This window comes from Camelina sativa, chromosome 10 (assembly GCF_000633955.1).
Source record: "Camelina sativa cultivar DH55 chromosome 10, Cs, whole genome shotgun sequence".
Taxonomy (NCBI): domain Eukaryota; kingdom Viridiplantae; phylum Streptophyta; class Magnoliopsida; order Brassicales; family Brassicaceae; genus Camelina; species Camelina sativa.
Window position 1 is genome coordinate 20815642 of NC_025694.1, and position 19115 is coordinate 20834756.

General features: G+C 37.8%; 1 protein-coding gene, 1 long non-coding RNA gene and 1 pseudogene across 2 annotated transcripts in view; 1 reads left to right on the plus strand and 2 right to left on the minus strand.

Moving 5' to 3' along the window:
• Nucleotides 1-1034, minus strand: part of LOC104720560 (LEAF RUST 10 DISEASE-RESISTANCE LOCUS RECEPTOR-LIKE PROTEIN KINASE-like 2.3) — a 3236-nt gene extending 2202 nt beyond the window's left edge. Inside the window, exons 1-3 of the mRNA XM_019230782.1 lie at nucleotides 1023-1034; nucleotides 401-932; nucleotides 8-301 (exon numbers count right to left, since the gene is read on the minus strand). Of these exons, the coding sequence (XP_019086327.1) occupies nucleotides 8-301; nucleotides 401-932; nucleotides 1023-1034 (838 nt within the window). The remainder of the gene's footprint in view (nucleotides 1-7; nucleotides 302-400; nucleotides 933-1022) is intronic.
• Nucleotides 1415-3553, plus strand: LOC109126770. The gene is made up of 5 exons (XR_002033588.1): nucleotides 1415-2303; nucleotides 2427-2773; nucleotides 2858-2968; nucleotides 3113-3211; nucleotides 3276-3553. It is a non-coding gene; the product is annotated as an uncharacterized LOC109126770 (long non-coding RNA).
• Nucleotides 9533-11669, minus strand: LOC104719490 (annotated as a pseudogene).

Sequence of the window (19115 nt, forward strand, 5' to 3'; positions counted from 1 at the left end):
GTTTGGCTCATGCTTGCCACTTCGTTAATAAAATCTTCACAGTTTCCCATTGAATCCTTCAAGACTTTCACCGCAACTTTACTACCATCGCGTAACTTCCCTTTATATACAGTTCCAAATCCTCCTCTTCCAACAACTTCTGTAAAACTTTTTGTAATTTTCTTGATTTCCCTATAACTATACCGTCTCAGCGTTACTAACATATCAAGGTTCTGATCTCTTAGAGCATTTTTTTTCCTTCTCTCCCATAACAAGAATGCTAGAATCATCACCACAAATAAAGCTAATATTGACCCTGCAACTGAAAAATACAAAATTACAGTTCAAAACTATAATTTCTTTAAACAGTACAGTCCAAAAACGCTATTCGAAACAATGACTCTAGCCAAACAAGACTAACCTGTACTTATTATTATCAGAGTGGAGCTATTCTTGATGTTTGTACCACCAGATATATAAGTTGTAGTACGGCAACTGATTCTTGATCCTGAAACGTTCTTGTAGCAAACCTGTCTTGATAATTGAAAGCCACAGCTTCCACCTGAGGATAAACATTCTTGACAAAATATCTCATTTATCACCTTCAACTTCACCTCAAATCCTTTTCTCAAAACACTTTCCAAATTGGTTAAATTCAGAGCTTCTTCCTCTGGAACGAAACTCGTAGGAACCGTGACAGTGAAACTCTCATCACAAAGTTTATGATATGTAGAGTTTTGAATTAAAGAGCCAAGACCTGTCACTGCCACTGGACATGTGAAATTCCCAGGGAAATGACGAACGTGGGTCACAAGCGTAGAACACGGTGAGGGTTTTATAAGATGGTAAATTCTGGAAGAGATCTGAAGGTAAAGGTGTGGAGGAGAATGAAGCAGAGCAGAAAGAACCTGAGAAATGTTGTCTTGAAAGTCTAAGAATGTTGGATTTGTTATCTATATTGAGGACAGTGTAGTTGTAGCCTGAGATCATAAGAGAGGTTGTGTTGAACCTTTTGTTGCAGGTAAGTTCAAGAGAAGAGTTACCGCAGTACGCATTGCGATTTTGTCCCGTGAAAGGGAAACCAGCGGTGATATTGCCACACTGAAACGGAGTTCCACATAAGCCACTTGGGTCTTCTTTACTTAGAGCACAAGGAAGATGATATAACAAGAAAAACAAGATAAGACAGAACCCAGTTGTTGGAGATCCCATGAGGTGTGAGGATACTTTTGCTGTGATTTAGAAACCAAAAATAAAGAAACAGAAGTGAATTTAAAGAGCTGTCTTTAGTTGACTTTGAATAAGATGGGAGAGGCGTAAGGAATTGAATTTGTTGACTTTTCATACAGCTGTTGAAGATGATTTGTTTGAAACTAAGGACAGGTGCATGGATATTATTTCTGAATCCTCCTCTGATGAACAAATTGATTTTGACATATCCTGTTTAATATTTAATCTGTTCTGTCTTAGTCTCAAGCTTTTCTATTTAGAACTTTTGTAAATAGAATTTTTGTTTGTTTAGCTTATGATTTCACACAAGGGTACATTCCATAAAAGGATAAGTCACTTTGAAATCATTGGTTATACCAAAAACCAACAAGGGTACGCAAAATTAGTTTTAGCATATTTCCATATTATTACTGTATTTTTCTCTGCGTTAGATATTAGCAAGAACTCAACAGCTCCGGCTTCTTCAGTCAAGACTCCTCCAGTTCAGACTCCCTCTGTCAAGAACACAAAAGAATCTGATGTAGCTTAAATCGACGGTCGAAATCTGATGTAGCTTAAATCGACGGTCGAAATCGTTACTTCATTCGCCGGTTGAATCGCGCCGTAGAAGAAATTGCGTTGTAACTGGAGGTTGGTAATCGGGAAGGCGAAGATCTGACCGGGGATTGCGCCGGTAAACCGGTTTAAGCTGAGATCGAGGTAATTGAGCTGATTTAATCTGAGTAAAACCCGGTCTACTCGTCCGGTTAACTGGTTCCAAGCGAGCGAGAGGTATTGCATCGACGGGGGAAGAGACGTCGGAGAATAACGCCGGTGAGATTGTTCCGTTTGAGATCGATTCGGGTTAACGTTTGCGAGAGGAACTGAGGAATCGATCCGTTCAAGTGGTTATGACACAGAATCAGATTGGATAGCTCCGGTAAGGATCCGATTGACGGAGGAATCGACCCGGTTAGCTGATTATAGCTCAGATCGAGTGTTTTGAGTCCCGTAAGCTCGGATAACAAGCACAGCCAAATACTCTGAGAGCAGTGTAGTTAGGAGCTCGACCTGTCAAGACTACATAAGGACTCTGATTCTTGTTCAACGCAGAGGTAGGCAGGAAATTGATGAGAAAATTAGCCGTGTAGAATACTTCAACCCAGTACTTTTGAGGTACTGTTCCTTGAAACATCATAGACAATTCTAACTCAATAATATGTCTGTGTTTCATTCAGCTAACCCATTTTACTGTGGTGTGTGTGGACATGATATGAGATGTTGGATTCCATTTGCATGCAAATGAGCTATAAACTGCTTGCTAGTGAACTCACCCCACCATCACACTGAAAGGTACCAATCTTGCATTGATATAAATTTTCCACAAGCGCTTGAAAACCATAGAATGTTTGTAGAAAATCTGACTTGAGCTTGAGAGGGTAGAGCGAGCATAATCTTGAGTAGTTATCAATAAAGATCACATAATATTTGAAGCCTTGAACTGACATTATTGGTGAAGGACCCCATAGATCACAATATATTCTTTTCAGGGGTCTAGTTGATACAAAAGTTGAAGCAGAAAAAGGTAATTTAGCACTTTTCCCAAGTTGGCAAGCTTCAAAGATCTTGGTTGTTCTTTTATTGTTGATAACTATAGTTTTTATTGTAGATAATTGCTGGAGAACTTGCATATGTGGATGCCCCAATCTCTTATGCCAAGTATCGCCAGTAACTGGTTGCTGTCTTGACGAGAAATTAACTTGAAGTGAAGCTCCACCACGTAAGTTTCCCTTTCCCAGTGTATAAAGTCCATTACTGTGTCTGCCCTTTGTTAACCATCCCCTTGTTGCCTTATCATAAATACGCACATCATCACAGTCAAATTGAAAACCACATGGATAATCGGTTGTAAGTTTTGAGACAGATAACAAGGATTTAGCAATACCAGAACAGACAAGTACATCGTTAAGAGGTAGATTACCAGAGGTTGAAGGGAGACTTGCTGATCCAGTATGAGTGATTGGTAAGAAACTACCGTCTCCCATCATTACTGCTTCATTGCCTTCATAAGCTTGTGATTGGTGCAGATGATGAGAAGAGCTGGTCACATGAGAGCTCGCACCTGTATCAGACACCCATTCACTTCCGTTTTGATCAGTAACATCTGTTATCCGAAGAACAGCTAACGCTTGAGGGGTTAGGATTAGGAAAGTTAACATTACTTAGCAATATGTTAATGTTAATTACTATATATACATATGTGAGCATCTTGTATCAAACTCATTATTATAGAGCAACTCAAATTATATTCTATTCTACAATATTCACTGCCACAAGCCAAACAACAAGGTTTGTTTTCATCTCATCTTGAAATCCATTGTTCTCTTTGTTACAAATTATCTAGGTTAATTTTCAGCAAAATATTACTCCCTCCGTTTCAAAATATAGGATGTTTCAACTAAAACACACAGATTAAAAAGTCTTTACTTTTAACAAGTTCAATCAATCATAAACAATACTGCATAATATAAAATACTAAACTAATCTAAAAGTTGCATAGAAACTTGAAAACATATTATATTATGAAACAAAAAACTTCTCTAAAACATCTTATATTTTGAAACTGAGGGAGTATAATATTTTGACCTGTTTCAATTTTCTCGCTTGTATCATTGGTAATTTTAGGGTTTATCGCTGGGATCTAGTGTTTGTTGTCCTACTAGTCTAGGGTTTGGCTTTCACGAGGTTAGATTCGTCTGCGTTTGAAGTTTTTAGGAGTAATTTTTTTAGTCCGCTTCGATTGAATAATTGTGCTAGGGTTCGTATGGTGTTGGGGTTATGTAGCTTCTTTGTTTCTATGTTTTTTAGGTTTAGAATTTGGAACCTTGTCTATGGTATGGAGAAAGCTAAGCTAGCTGATAGTTTCATAGATTTAACTTTGATGTTTTCTGAGTTCGGTGTATCTAAGTTTGATTTCGTCATATGACTTTCTTTGGTTAAAATATGTCTAACATAGAACATATTTTTTATTTCCAGGATCTGCAAGTAAACACTTATCCATCAAGACAAGACATTCAAAAGTGAACATCAATCAACTAGGTAAACTTATGCTTTTCAATTTATGGAACATATGGTTATTACTTATCCCTCAAATCTAGTAAGATTTTTTTTACTACAAAAAATCTTATTTCCTTTTGTAGGATGATTTCCATTGAGGGGATGGGTAATCTTGAAGCGATCAGTTACATCAAGGACCAACTAAACATTGTCCAGAAAGAAATCGATAGCTTAGGCCTCAGAGAAGCAAAATTGCCAATCACTATGTCTTTGCTCAATGAGGAGAAATCCAAGCTGCAACAAGAGCTCGAGTGTCGGGAAAACGTAGCTAGAAAATTTTGCAAGGAGATAGTGTAGAGAAAGATATATCTTCTTATTGATTATAGACATGAGCACTGCTCTATTTATACAGAGGGCGTGAAGCTATCCTAGATAATATACACTAAATATTACAAACGTGATGAAGAAGTAATTAACATAATTACAAAGATATCATATATTCTCTATACGCCCCCGCAAGATAAACGACTGGGAGAGAGGCCTATCTTGGAGGAGTGAGCTGCGAGATAGAACGGGAAACTGGTTTGGTAAGTGCATCTGGTAGCTGATCCTTGGAGGAGATATGAGCAACGCGCAGGAAGCCGGATTGGACCATTTCACGGATAAAGTGATAATCAAGCGCCACATGCTTCATTCATGAGTGAAAAACGAGATTGGCACTAAGATAAGTAACACCAACGTTATCACAATAGATAACAGGTTGAGAAGAGGAGGTGATGCCGAGTTCCTGCATATGAGATGTGATCCATCGAAGGTCTGCAGCAGTATCAGCCACCGCACGATACTCGGCTTCAGTAGAAGACCGAGCAACCGTCTTCTGCTTCTTGGAGGACCAGGTAATGGGATTAGGACCCAAGTAAACAATATTGGCGCTGGTGGAGGTGTAGTCATCGCGATTGCCAGCCCAATCGGCATCAGAGAATGCATGAAGATTAAAATTGGTTGTGCGACGAAGTAGAATACCATGATCAAGAGTGCCAGAGAGATACCACAGAACACATTTTACCGTGACCTAGTGAAGGTCAGTGGGACAATGCATGAACTGGGAGAGTTTGTTGACCGCAAAAGCAATGTGGGGACGTGTAAAGTGAAGATATTGGAGACTCCCCACAACCATACAATATTCAGAACCATCAGGAAGAGGGGTACCAGAACAGAGTTGAAGAAGAGTGTCGGTGGACATTGGAGTCGTAATAGGCTTGGCGTTAGGCATATGAACGCGAGCCAATAAGTCATTGATGTACTTGCGTTAAGAGAGGTGAAGACCGGTGTTGGATCGAACCACTTCGATGCCCAAGAAATAGCTAAGCTCACCTTGATCTTTGAGTGAAAAACGAGCGCTAAGGAGAGCAATAAACCGTTCTACGTGGCGGGGATCGTTTCCTGTGACAATGATGTCATCAACGTAGAGTAGGACATAAATGGTGACATCCTTGGTGAGAAGAGAGAAGAGGGAGGCATCGGAGAGAGAGTTCGTGAAACCGGATTCTTGTAAGAATGTCTTGAGCTCTAAGTACCAAGCACGAGGCGCTTTCTTAAGACCGTAAAGTGCCTTGCGAAGTTTGCAAATATGGTCCGGTTTGTCACGATCAACAAATCCAACTGGCTATTTCATGTAGATATCTTCGGTTAGAGTGCCCTGCAAGAAAGCGTTGTTGACGTCCAGTTGCCGGAGAACCCAATCTCGTGACACCGCCAAGTCATGAATGAGTCGAATGGTGGTAGGTTTGATGACGGGGCTGTAAGTCTCGAAGAAGTCAATACCTGGACGTTGATGGAACCCTTTGGCGACCAAACATGCCTTGAACCGATCAATGGAGCCGTCGGGTTTTCTTTTGATGCGGAAAACCCACTTGTTCCCAACGAGATTAAGAAATGGATTAGGTGGTATGAGATCCCAAGTGTGTTCACGGACTGCAGAGTTAAATTCAGAGCCCATTGCACCTCGCCAGCGTTGATCTTTCAATGCTTGAGTAACACAATTGGGCTCAACTTCAGAATCACTGGACAAGGCAACAAGAGAAAATTTCTTGACAGGCTTAGTGATATTATTTTTGGCGCGTGTGACCATAGGATGCACATTGTGGTGATGTTGTGTGGATGGTGAAGACGAGGCAGAGAGTGAGTCGGAGAGCGATGGAGATGATGTAGTGGAACCAAGAGATTCAGATGACGACGAGGGCTGCGTTGGAGAGATAGGAGTCGAAGCCGATGCTGAGAGTGGAGAGAGAGGCAAAGGACAGTGAACAGAGACGGGCGACACCGATGTGGAGACGAGGTGCAAGCTGGAATCAGAGACGGCGCGTGGTTGTGGTGAAGGAGCCAAACCTGGGGGCGCAACATCTGGTGGTGGAGATAGTGATCGTGGCGAGACAAGTGTGTGTGGTGGAGATGTGTTGAGAGGAAAAACAGGGGATATGACGGAAGGTTGGGAAGAGAGTGTTTTGAAAGGAAAGGAGTTTTCAATGAAAGAAACGTGACGAGACACATAGATCCGAGTAGAGACAGGATCAAGGCACAAAAAAGCACTTTGAGTGGAAGAGTAACCAAGGAATACACACGACACATAACGATTATCTAATTTGTGTTTGGTGTATGGACGAAGCCAGGGATAACAAAGACAACCAAATACCTTGAGTTTGGAGTAGTTGGGAGGGGTTTGGAAAAGCTTTTCATATGGATTAGCGTTGGCAAGTGTTGGCGTAGGCAAACGATTGATGAGGTACACCGTAGTGGTGAGGGCATAACTCCAGTAAGTGATAGGTATAAAGGCATGTGAAAGGAGAGCAAGGCCTGTCTCGACAATGTGCCGATGCCGTCGTTCCGAGAACACATTGTGCTCCGGTGTGTGGGGTGGCGTCGTGAGATGTGTGATTCCACTGTTGCTAAGGAAGTCTGCAAGTGCAATGTACTCACCACCATTATCGCTGTAGAAAGACACCAGACGTTGTTGTAGCTTGTTCTCCACCAACGCTTTCCAACGAATGAGCGTGTCTCTGACGTCGGACTTTTCTCGAAGAGGATATAGCCAAACATAGTGAGTAAAATGATCATAGTATTTGTAACCATCGATTGAATGAATAGGATAAGTCCACACATCAGAAAAAACAAGTTCAAGTGGCTTGGAGGAAGAGAGAGACGAGATAGAGAATGGTGTTTTGTGACTTTTATTGAGTGAGAACGCATGGCAATGACCAAAAACTTCTTTACTAGAAACTGAAAATGAAGAATTTCGAATAACTGTTTTTAAAACTGAAATAGACGGATGGCCTAATCTAGAATGCCAGATTGACAAAGGAACAGAGACTTGTAAAGAAAAAGCAGAGGGAGCTGGAACACGACACGGCCACTCATATCCACCACCTCTAGATTGGCCCGTTAGAACCGGCACCCCCGAGTTGAGATCCTTCACCTGAAAGTCATTGGGAGAAAATTCCACAGACACACCATTGTCAGTACATAGTTTCTTAACAGATATGAGGTTCTTGGTAATATTGGGAACACGTAAAACGTTGCGTAAAATGAGTGAACGTGTAGAAGAGGGTAAGTGAGTAGAACCCGTATGTGTGATAGGGAGACCTTTACCATCGCCAATCACCACTTCTTCACTGCCGTTGTAAGGAGAGTGAAGGGATAGATTGGCAAGGTCAGAAGTGATGTGGTGTGAAGCAGCACTGTCGACAAGCCACGAAGGTGACTCGCTGGGGCCGGTGAGGGCGTGATATGCCTGAGGCTGCGAGGAGGAGAAGCCACGCGACTGAGACTGTTGGCCAGAGGAGACAATGCAAAATTGGGAACACCGTTGGGCGGTGTGACCTTGAACACCGCATGCTTGACACTTGCCAAGATAGGGTCTACGATGACCAGATTGATGAGATCGATTGTTGGTGTGGCCAGAGTAGCGTTGCTTGGAAGCCGCAGAGCTAGGTGCAGATTGATTCCAGTGTTGAGGACGACTGTGTGCAGCGTTTGCCGTGACAGGAAACGGAGAGGGCAGCAAGGATTGATTGAGGAGATGAGATTCCCGATTGATGAGTTTCTCATGAAGTTCGACAAAGGAGATTGGAACATCACGACCATGAACAGCATCGATGACGGGTTTATAGTCATCGGTCAGACCAACAAGGACAATATCGGTGAGATCTTCAGGATGATAGGGATTGCCAAGAAGAGCAACAACATCAGATTTGGTTTTGATGAATTGCATATATTCATCAATAGTTTTGGTGCCTTTGACCAGAAATTTTAGTTGATCTTTCAACTGTCGGATATGACCACGAGGCGGTTTGGCATAAGTGGAAGCAAGAGTGGTCCATGCTTCAAGGGAGGTGGTCGCTGCGGCGATGAGTGGCTGATGAGCAACTTCAATGGAGCCAATGATGGCGCTGTAGAGGAGGTTGTCTTGACGGAGCCAGAGAGCATACGCCGGATTAGGCGTAGTTTTGCCGTCAACGGTGACAGTCTGGGCAGGAAGTTCATGAGATGGGTCGATGAACGGAAGCAAGTCATAACCTCGAAGAAGGGAGTGGATCTGTCGATTCCACGTGAGGTAGTTGGTGGAGGAAAGTTTGGTGATGTTGTTGATGTTGATGCTGACCAGAGTTGAAGAGGAAGAACTGGTGTTGATGGCATCGGTGATTGCAGCGGAGGAGGAGGAAGACGTAGTAGACATGGCGAAGAAGAGGAACGAAAGGAAGAGAAAAAAAAAAAATATTGCTTTGTGTTTTAGGAAAGAGAGTCTTTTGATACTATGTAGAGAAAAATATTTCTTCTTATTGATTATAGACATGAGCACTACTCTATTTATACAGAGGGCGTGAAGCTATCCTAGAGAATATACACTAAATATTACAAACGTGAAGAAGTAATTAACATAATTACAAAGATATCATATATTATCTATAGATAGGAGCTGACCCAGCAATTGTCTAGCGATATATTTCTTCCAACACCCTAGCAAGGCTCAAGCCATACCTACTTCCTCCTCCCTTCCCAGCTGATGTTCCTCAATCTCCTTGCGAATCGAAATTTAGTAGATTGAGTATATAATTTAGTCTTCTTATCATTCTTTTTGGTTCGTTATTGTTTTCAAACAATTTATTTCATATTCAATTAGTTTTGGACTGGAATGAAATTAAATGTTACTTCAAGTCCTTCCAATAAAATAAAATCATTTTACTGTTTACCACCTAAGTTTTAAAACCGTCCATCATGGACAATATGCCTATAAATGTCAAATATATATGATACATAAAGTGATACATTTTGGTGCAAAACAGAAATATAGATTCTCCCAACAGTCATGGAATCATACTTCGGAGTAAATTGAGCTTTTGTCTGATGGCTCTGATGATTCTGCAATATTTTGCGTTATTGGCATATGCAAAAGAGGCTTAGGAGGAGGATTAAGAGAATCCAAACTTCCTTCCATCATCTCTACAACTTTGTTCATTGATGGACGATCAGATGGGCAAAACTGAATACACCATAGACCCACCAAGATCATCTTTTTGGCAATATTTTCTTCCTCTCCGGTTAGTCCATCACCATAAAGCTTTACGTAATCTCCATTTTCAAGATCCTTGTAGATCCAATCCGGAAAGTAAGCTGAGCTGTTGTTCGAGTTAGCATTTTCTACTCTTTCTTTGTTCCTTGCTCCTATCATCTCAAGAACCAACATTCCATAGCTGTACACATCTGACTTGTGAGATACATTCCCATACATTCTTGAAAACAGTTCTGGAGCAATGTATCCAACAGTTCCTCTCGTGTCAAGCAATGACAATATGCTTTCTTGCTTCTCACAGAGCTTAGCAAGGCCAAAATCAGCAACCTTGGGTCTGAGATTCTCATCTAACAGTACATTCTGTGGTTTGATGTCAAAATGCACAATCCTTGTTTTGCAGCCATAGTGCAAGTACTCTAGTCCCCGAGCAACGCCTAGCGCGATTCCATAAAGTGTACTGACATCAAGATTCAACGACTGATCAAGAGAACCATTCTCGAGAAATTCGTATACAATGGCTCTTTTGGATCCTTCGTAGCAGAAACCAAGCAGAGAAACAATGTTAACATGAGATGTTTGGCTCATGCTTGCGACTTCGTTGATGAAATCTTTACAATTTCCATTTGAATCCTTCAAGACCTTCACTGCAACTTTACTACCATCGCGTAACTTCCCTTTATATACAGTTCCAAACCCTCGTCCAACAACTTCTGTAAATGATTTTGTAATTTTCTTGATTTCCTTATAATAACTACACCTTCTCAGGGTTGCTAACATATTAAGGTTCTGATCTCTTAGAGCATTTGCTTTTTTTTCCTCCAGATCAAGAATGCTATAACCATCACCACAACTATAAACACATTTGGCCCTACAACTGGAAAAAAAAACACAATAATGAAGTTAGTTATAGTCCCCTCGAATGTTCAATATATACAAGAAACGGTAAATTCTAACCTTGTGCAATTGTTATTAGCATGGAGCGTGTACTTGGAATCATATCTGTAACATTATATTGCAGAAAAAAATATTAGTAACGTTTATGATCTATTGACTAATGGTCAGGTGATGAGATTTAAATTTTAGAAAACATTACCATGAAAGAAGTTTGTATTGCTGCAACTCAGCGTTCCTGAAAAGTATTTGCAGCAATATCCGGAAAGATAGCTGCAACTTGCAGTAGAGGATAAACATTCTGGTGGACAATCCATCTCATCCATCTTAACCTTCACTTCAAATCCATTTCTAAGAACACTCTCTAAATGAGTCAAATCCAAAACTTTCTGCTCTTGGAAAAAACATGTAGGAACTGTCACACTGAAACTCTCATCACAAAGTTTGCGATATGTAGAGTTTTGAATAACCGAGCCAAGACCTTTGATTTGACATGTGAAATTCCCAAGGAAATGGCGACGAGGGTTACAAGCGTAAAACACATCAAGGCTTTTGTAAGATGGTAAAGTCTGGAAGAGATTTGAAGGTAAAGGTGTGGTGGAGAATGAAGCAGAGCAAAAAGGACCTGAGAAATCTTGTCTTGAAAGTCTAAGAATGTTGGATGTGTTGTCTATATTGAGGACAGTGTAGTTGTAGCCTGAGAGGGTAAGAGAGGTTGTGTTTGAGCTTTTGTTGCAGTTAAGTTTCAGAGAAGGGTGACCGCAATTTTCTTGACGAATTTCTCCCGAGAATGGGAAACCAGCTGTGATGTTTCCACACTGAAACAGATCATTACACAACCAAGGATCTAGTTGGCTTAAAGCACACGGAAGATAATAAAACAAGAATAAGAAGATCAGACTGAACCTAGTTGTTTGAGATCCCATGGAGGACGGAGAATCCATGATGTGTGAGAAAATTTTTGCCAAAAAAAAAAAACACACACACAAAGTAAATAGAGGGGAGACTTAGAAATAGAGGGGAGACTTTAGTTGATTTGATAAAGTGGAGAGACTTTTCTTAGGACAAGTGTATAGACCTTAACAATATCTTTTTTTTTTTTTGTGCAACGACCGTAACCATATCTTTGTTACCTATGTTCTGTAATTTTTATAAATGAAGGTAAAAAACACAATATTATACTTTAATCAAGAATATATAAGAAAATCTCCTTAATCATATTATAAAAGTACATTTTATAATAAACTTTATAAAGCATAGTTTATTATATTAAAATGCCATTAGAAATATATGTTCCCAAGAACGAACTAATAACAGTTTACTGAGTGTAATAATCTAGCATAATCTATATATAAAGTTAAGTTTACTCACTTCTGGTGCTGTCACGTCAGCAATTCCCACTGTTTAATGAAGCCTAATTTTTGAAATTTACTTAATATCCTTTTTCTTCTCATTTTGGGTATAATCTTTTGAAAGCCCAATTCATTCTGTTTGCCCTGGAAGACTAACTCATTCTTCCTCTGAAATTAATGTTCGCCACTACTCCACGCCCTTTCACTATCTCCCCTGTCTTTCATCTCCATAGTTATGGTTTTGTGTATAATGGCTATTCATGTCGTTTGATGATCCCTCTTTTAATGCAACATCCACTACTCTTTCTTCAATTGCCGTAAGTTTCAGTCGTATATATTGTTCTGGCTTACAATTTTATGCTTCTACGATTATACTTTGTCTTTTAATTGACTCTTGAATAAGATAGATTTCACCTATATTCCATTGGCAAATCTGAAAGCGGGTCATCTTCACCAACAGATAGTCGGAAGGATGCTTCGTCATTGGCCTGCCCGCAACGTCAAAAAAGGCGGCCAACTCATGGGGGTAGACTTCCTATTCATTGATGAGAAGGTAGAGACCATCATAATTTCCCTTATCATTTTTCCGTTCAATTGAAGTTTATCTAATTGTCAATTGTTATGTAGAGTATTGTCATCCAACGCTCGATTAATGTTAACCACCTTTCGAAATTTGAGAATTCACTTTGTGATGGGGCAATTTATGTTATGTCCGACTTTGAAGTCACAAGACGCAACATTTCAAGCTCATTGATTCCCCTTTCTCCATACGTTTCACACCAACCACTATTTTTGATCATGTTGATGAGTCTTTCGGTCTTATTCCAAAAGAGTTTTTTAGGTTTCGGACTCATGAGCAGATGCTTTCTCGTGCAAACACGAATACATATCTCCGAGGTTCGTTGTTGTTTTTCACCTCTTTCAATGTCTGAAGCTTTCAATCAGACTTTTTATTGTTCAGTGTTGCTTTCATACTCTGGCTCTAATTAGTTGTTTTATTTTCAATAAAATGAAAGCTAATGTGCAGGAAAAGATGTAGGTTTTGTCTGAATGTCTCCATTTAAATTATATTTCTCAAAAGGAAACCTATATTCCTTTCAATGTGTACGCCTGCTTCTTTTTTAATATATTGTCGGTGTTGTCATTCCTTTCAGTTTTGTTAGTTATTCGTAATGGTTACCTCATGACCTATGTTTATGGTTCTTAAATTAGATGTCTTGGGTCAAGTATGTTTCACCAAAGCTTATAGAAATGGAATGACACAAACGCTGGAAAGGATGTTAGTCCACATCTGTCTTGAAAGGTAAGTCTTTCATCGACTCTCATTTTTCAGTACCTAATTAAATTCAATCAACATATACCTGCTTTATTACTATCACCACATGTATTCTACTATGATTGTGGTGAGAAAGTAAGATTAAGTGCATTTGATGACCATGCAACGTCACTGGAGAAGGTTCACTACAAGAAATTAGAGTTTTGATAGCACTACAATATAGTGTTTTATGTTTTTTTGCTATAGTTGATATACCTTTTAGTTTTAGATAGCGTTTGTTAAAATATTAACGCTATGTTTCAATAGTAATATTTTATTTTTAGTAATTTTTTTTTAATTGTAGTATACATAGATAGCATTGGTATTTTTAAAACGCTATGTATACTTGAGGCGGAAAAATAAATCTATTTTTTTGCTAAATACTTGGTGAAAAAATAGAGCCGCTAACAAATTTTCATTCTCCCTCTCACTCCATTGTTTCACTTCTCAAGCTTTTTCTCACACTAGTTTACTTTTTCCTTATCAATTCCCCAGATTTAGAACCAGGCTTNGACTCCAATTATGTGTATGAAGTAAGAGAACATAATGGTAACCCTTCTGATTCTTGGACCCACTGCACCGAGTAACAACATCGATGTCTATCTGGCTCCTCTTATTCACTACAATATAGCGTTTTATGTCTTTTTGCTATAGTTGATATACCCCTTAGTTTTAGATAGCGTTTGTTAAAATATAAACGCTATGTTTCAATAGTAATATTTTATTTTTAGTAATTTTTTTAATTGTAGTATACATAGCATTGGTATTTTTAAAACGCTATGTATACTTGAGGTGGAAAAATAAATCTATTTTTTTGCTAAATACTTGGTGAAAAAATAGAACCAGGCTTTCATTCTCCCTCTCACTCCATTGTTTCACTTCTCAAGCTTTTTCTCACACTCATTTACTTTTCCTTATCAATTCCCCATATTTAGAACCAGGTACTCATCCGATGAAATCCTTGCGCAGATTCAAAACCAGATGAATAATCTTCCTCTTCTTCAGTAAATCCATATTTTTATAATGTTGTTTCTCTCCCTCTCACTCTTCCTTTTGAAATCGATCCCTAGCCACCGTCGAAGAAAGAGAGATTGGGACTCGAAACCCTACCCACCATCGTATAGATCTCTCTTCGTCTCTGCTAGATCTGTTCATTTTATTTCATATGTATTGTGAAATCTAAGGTAATTACATACTTGCACATCTTCTTTTCACTTTAATCGCTTAGCTATGTGTTTGGTCTTTTGAAATCAGATTGGAAGGTCTCGCTTGCAGATCTAGAGATCTCCGTACAAGTCTCTCGTTTCTTCCGAGTGTGGGATTGATTTCAAGAAGTACATTGAGAAACGTTTTTTATGTGGTTAGGTTCAGTGAGATTATGTTGTCGTCTTTGCAGCTCCAGTTGTGATTAATGGTTTTGACTTGTAGATCTGATTTATTTGTTGCAAAAGGATGTTATCTGCTTGATTCTATGATTCAGAATTTCTAATTATACTCTCCCTTTTTTTGTTTATCGAATTGCTGATAAAAGTAAACGGGACTTGAAGTCTTGAACCACTTTCTTTCTGGGTTTCAATGGAGATTTTGTTCTGAAAAAAGGGCAAAATCTTGTACTTCAGATGTTAATTTCAACCCTAATCTTGTTTATTAGCTCTCAATAATTCGATAATTTTTTGTAGGTTTTATGTTTCTTTATAGCAATATGGTAGCTTGATTTCGAGATAACCTTTAAAGACTTAGAGACACTTCATCAGAAATTGCAATGGTGGAGTTGTATAATTAAGTAGGTTCAAAAAATTCTTTGTCGTGAAGTAATATAAATAGTCTTTCTTCTCATTGACTACTAGTCTCTTATAATATTTAATTAAGAGTTTCTGAATATTGAATATTTGCATTAGCTTCTTCTTAGGACTCATAAGATGATTTTTGACTGAGAAGACGTGTTGAGTGGAGCTGGAGAACTTTTGTTGTCTTATTTGTTGAGCAGTGATTGAATTGTACGGCTGGTTAATGGTACGTGTTAGTGTATATTTGACTTAGTCTCTTGTATCTTCTAACTCTTTAATTTTTGATGTGTTCATAAGGTTATTTGAGCAGTAGGCGGCTTAAAGAACTCAAGGCTCAACTCACCGGAGGTACTCAAAACATGCTCCCTAAAAGCATATCACTTTGCTATATCATTTTCTGTAAACTTAGATTATTAATGCTTCTTTGCTCTTCATGTGTTTGTGTTATTTTGTTGCAGATTGAAGCTGAAGCTGATTAAGTGATGATATCAAAGAAGTTTCAAGAGTGTGGAAAATTCACAAGTTTAATATACAAGAGTTGTTTGAACTTATTTTTAATTATGTATTTTTACTTTGTAACATAGATATTTTGTACTCCTCTATCATATATATATAGTAAAAAAATAATTTTTATAAAATTATGGCATGTTTCTCGTTTAATTTTTCAAATTATCCAAAAACAAAAAAAATATCCCAGAAAATTGTAATTCAATAAAATTTAGTATTACATTTAACAGCAAATTACAATTGCTATTATTGAATGTACGATTACATAGAAAAAAAATGTTATATTTGATGAAAACAAAATAGCGTGTCGTAAAGTGCTATCTAATGTCTCAGACCTATTATCGCTGGCGATGATAGAGCGTTTACTAAAACGCTATGATATTGTTCGATAGCGTTTTCCCGATGCTAAGAATACAAGATTTTCTTGTAGTGGTTTTCAGAGAGAAAGAGGGTGGGGCTTATATATTGTTAGCTACGAATATAAATCCAAAGTTATTTGGAGGTGAAGTAGTTCCTATTATACTTCTTTTACCTTCTGTTATCTTCTCTTTCTTTTAGAATTCTAATTTTATGCAATATAAATCTTGCATGACAACTAACCCATGGCTTCTCTTCAGGTGAACTTTACCTAACGCCATGTCTGGGACAACATTTTATTCCGACGGTGACATAGCAGCAACTCAACAGTTTGCTGATAGGTATTTAAATGGTTTATTCTAAATCCTTTATATTTATTCATTAATACTTTGTTGTTTATGTTTCTTAACCATCTTTAACTAATTGACCAAGTAGACTAAAGGGGAAAGAAAAAGAAGGCACCAACTCAATTGCAACATTCCATGGAGTATCCAAGATTGAACATGTTTCCATTAATGAACTGAATCAGTTTGTTGCAACCGGAAATCCACAGGTGAATATAAGTTGCATCATATTTATATTGAACAATCCACAGAGGGATTAACAACAAAATTTTTGTTTTGTGTTGTCAAATTTTAAGAGATTGAATTCTTATGCAGCGCTACAGTAACAGACATACAAGATCAGCGTCGCTGGAGTTTTATATCATGTGCTGCATGTGGGACAAAAACGGTGAAGAAGATGGCGTCCCTAACGTGTAATAACTTTAAATGTGGCTCAACTACTGCAATTGGAGATGTCAAGTACGTTTAGAAACTGCTACTCTATTTCGGGTTTTTAGTAATTTGCAAGTTTATTAACTAATCCATACTCTTACGATCTAATAATTTGGAAGATACCATGTGGAACTGGTTGTTCACGACGGGACAGGATTACCACCGGCGTTTTTGTAGCCTTTGATAAGGACATTGTGAAGTTAAGCAACATGCAAGCATCAACCCTCTCTTCTCATATGGTATTTAAATATTCTCCGAAACTTTTCATGGTTTTGTATTTCTTTCAATCTTTTAATGTCAAACGCCTACAACGTATCTGCTCGAAGTTCATATCGCTTATGTCATATCGATTTTGGAGGTCCTATACCAAAAATAGTTTCTGATATTGTTGGAAAGAAATTTACATTCCAGATTAAGCTGTCTGATTTCAATTTCACTCCTCACCATCAGTCATATACTGTTTCACGTATTTATGAGGTTGCTGAGGTGACTCATGCTCCAACTTTCACTGAAGTTAGCTTCAGACCACATCTGTATAACTTGCCGATGAATGACCTCACACTTTTGTTAACTACTTAGTACATATATACATAGGCACAAGCTGAAGATAATGTGGATTTAGGTGGTCAACTGCCTGCTACCAGTCCAACTCGGCTACACCTCAGAAGCACATCCGTAGAGAAAGGTTCACCAGAAAATTCGATTCGTTCTGGAGATTTAGCTGAGGAAACTTCATCCTCGACAGCAAGGAACATGAAGCAGAAGAAACCAAAATTGAACTAGCCTATTTCCTTATGCATTTTATTTTCCATTTGCTTTTTCCAACAGACCTTGGCTGCATTTCATAAATGTTGTCACTAGCCTACTTCCTTATGCATTTTATTTTCCATTTGCTTTTTCTAACAGACTTTGGCTGCATTTCATAAGTGTTGTCACTTTTATATCTATTTGGAGTTTCATTGCATTACTATATGATTGTTATTGTAATCTGTTAGAAGTTTGAACTGAATATTTAATCTGATGTTTTACTTTTGTAATGAAGAGATTTTGAAATAGAAATATGCTTCCATTTAAATATGTTCTAAGCACCAAATTCAATTGTATAATTGGCAATCAGAGGGTTTAAATACATAGACAGATAAGTTACAAGAAAATCTAGGACCAGAACATATTATACAAGGTCGAACCAAATGATGCCAGAGCTATGGAAACTGGAAAACATGAACAAAACCTCCTGCCTTTTTTGCTATTGTATGATATCTAATCTATACGTTTCAAAGATGAGTATATAGTAGTTCTGTGCCACTTCACACCTTGTAAAACCCAAGATTAAAACTTCCCAAAGGCGCGAATAAAATTAAAGTTTTTTGTATCGATACAAAGAATGATGCTTCAAAACGAAGAACACCAATCAAAATAAGATCTATACAAGCCTTCTCCTATGATTTAGATAGAAATATTAATACACACCATTTTGTTCAACAACCGATCTACGACAAAGAAGGAAAAACACAGCTACAAGACACGAGCGATTTTCCAAAAGGACAACAACATCCTCAAATCAATAAAACCAACTCTAGACCCAAAAGACCACTACTTTAAAGGCCTAAACCAATATTTGGGCCCAATCAATGTACCACTACAAAAAAAAAACAACCGAATGTAAGAAAATTTAAAACCTCAAAAAAAGTTACTAACTTACTAAGTTTGTAACACAATTTCAAAAACGTTGCCAAACATTCTCACACATTTAATGAAATACTTATTCTAAAAACCAAAAAAAAAAATGAAGTACAATGACGTATAGAAAAATACTAAAAATAATCTATACAAATAATGGAAAAACAAAAATTACAAACTAGAATGTTTGCATGAAAAAACAGAAAGAAACCCTAAATCACCATTACAAAAAAAACAAAAGAAATTGCAATCAAAACATAAAGCACAAATGACAAAATAAACCAACATATCCAGACAGAAAGATTACAAATACATATTCAAAAAACAAACTACCAAAACAACAAAAAAACAACCCCATCTAACTTCCGCGCGTAGCATGGATCAATTGCTAGTAACTTATACAATTTGGATAATTTATAAAAAAAATTAAAATACAATATTAATTTTCAAAAAATTGAATCACCAATCAAAATAAGAAACATAAGATTTGAAATCTAATTTATCATATTAATTTTTTTTTAATTATTATAATTCACCTCTCATCTTTATATGATTCTATTTTTGGGAAACAAATAAATCATCCTATCATCTTTGAGAACATTAATCCAGAAAATAACTTTCATATAAACAATCAATTAA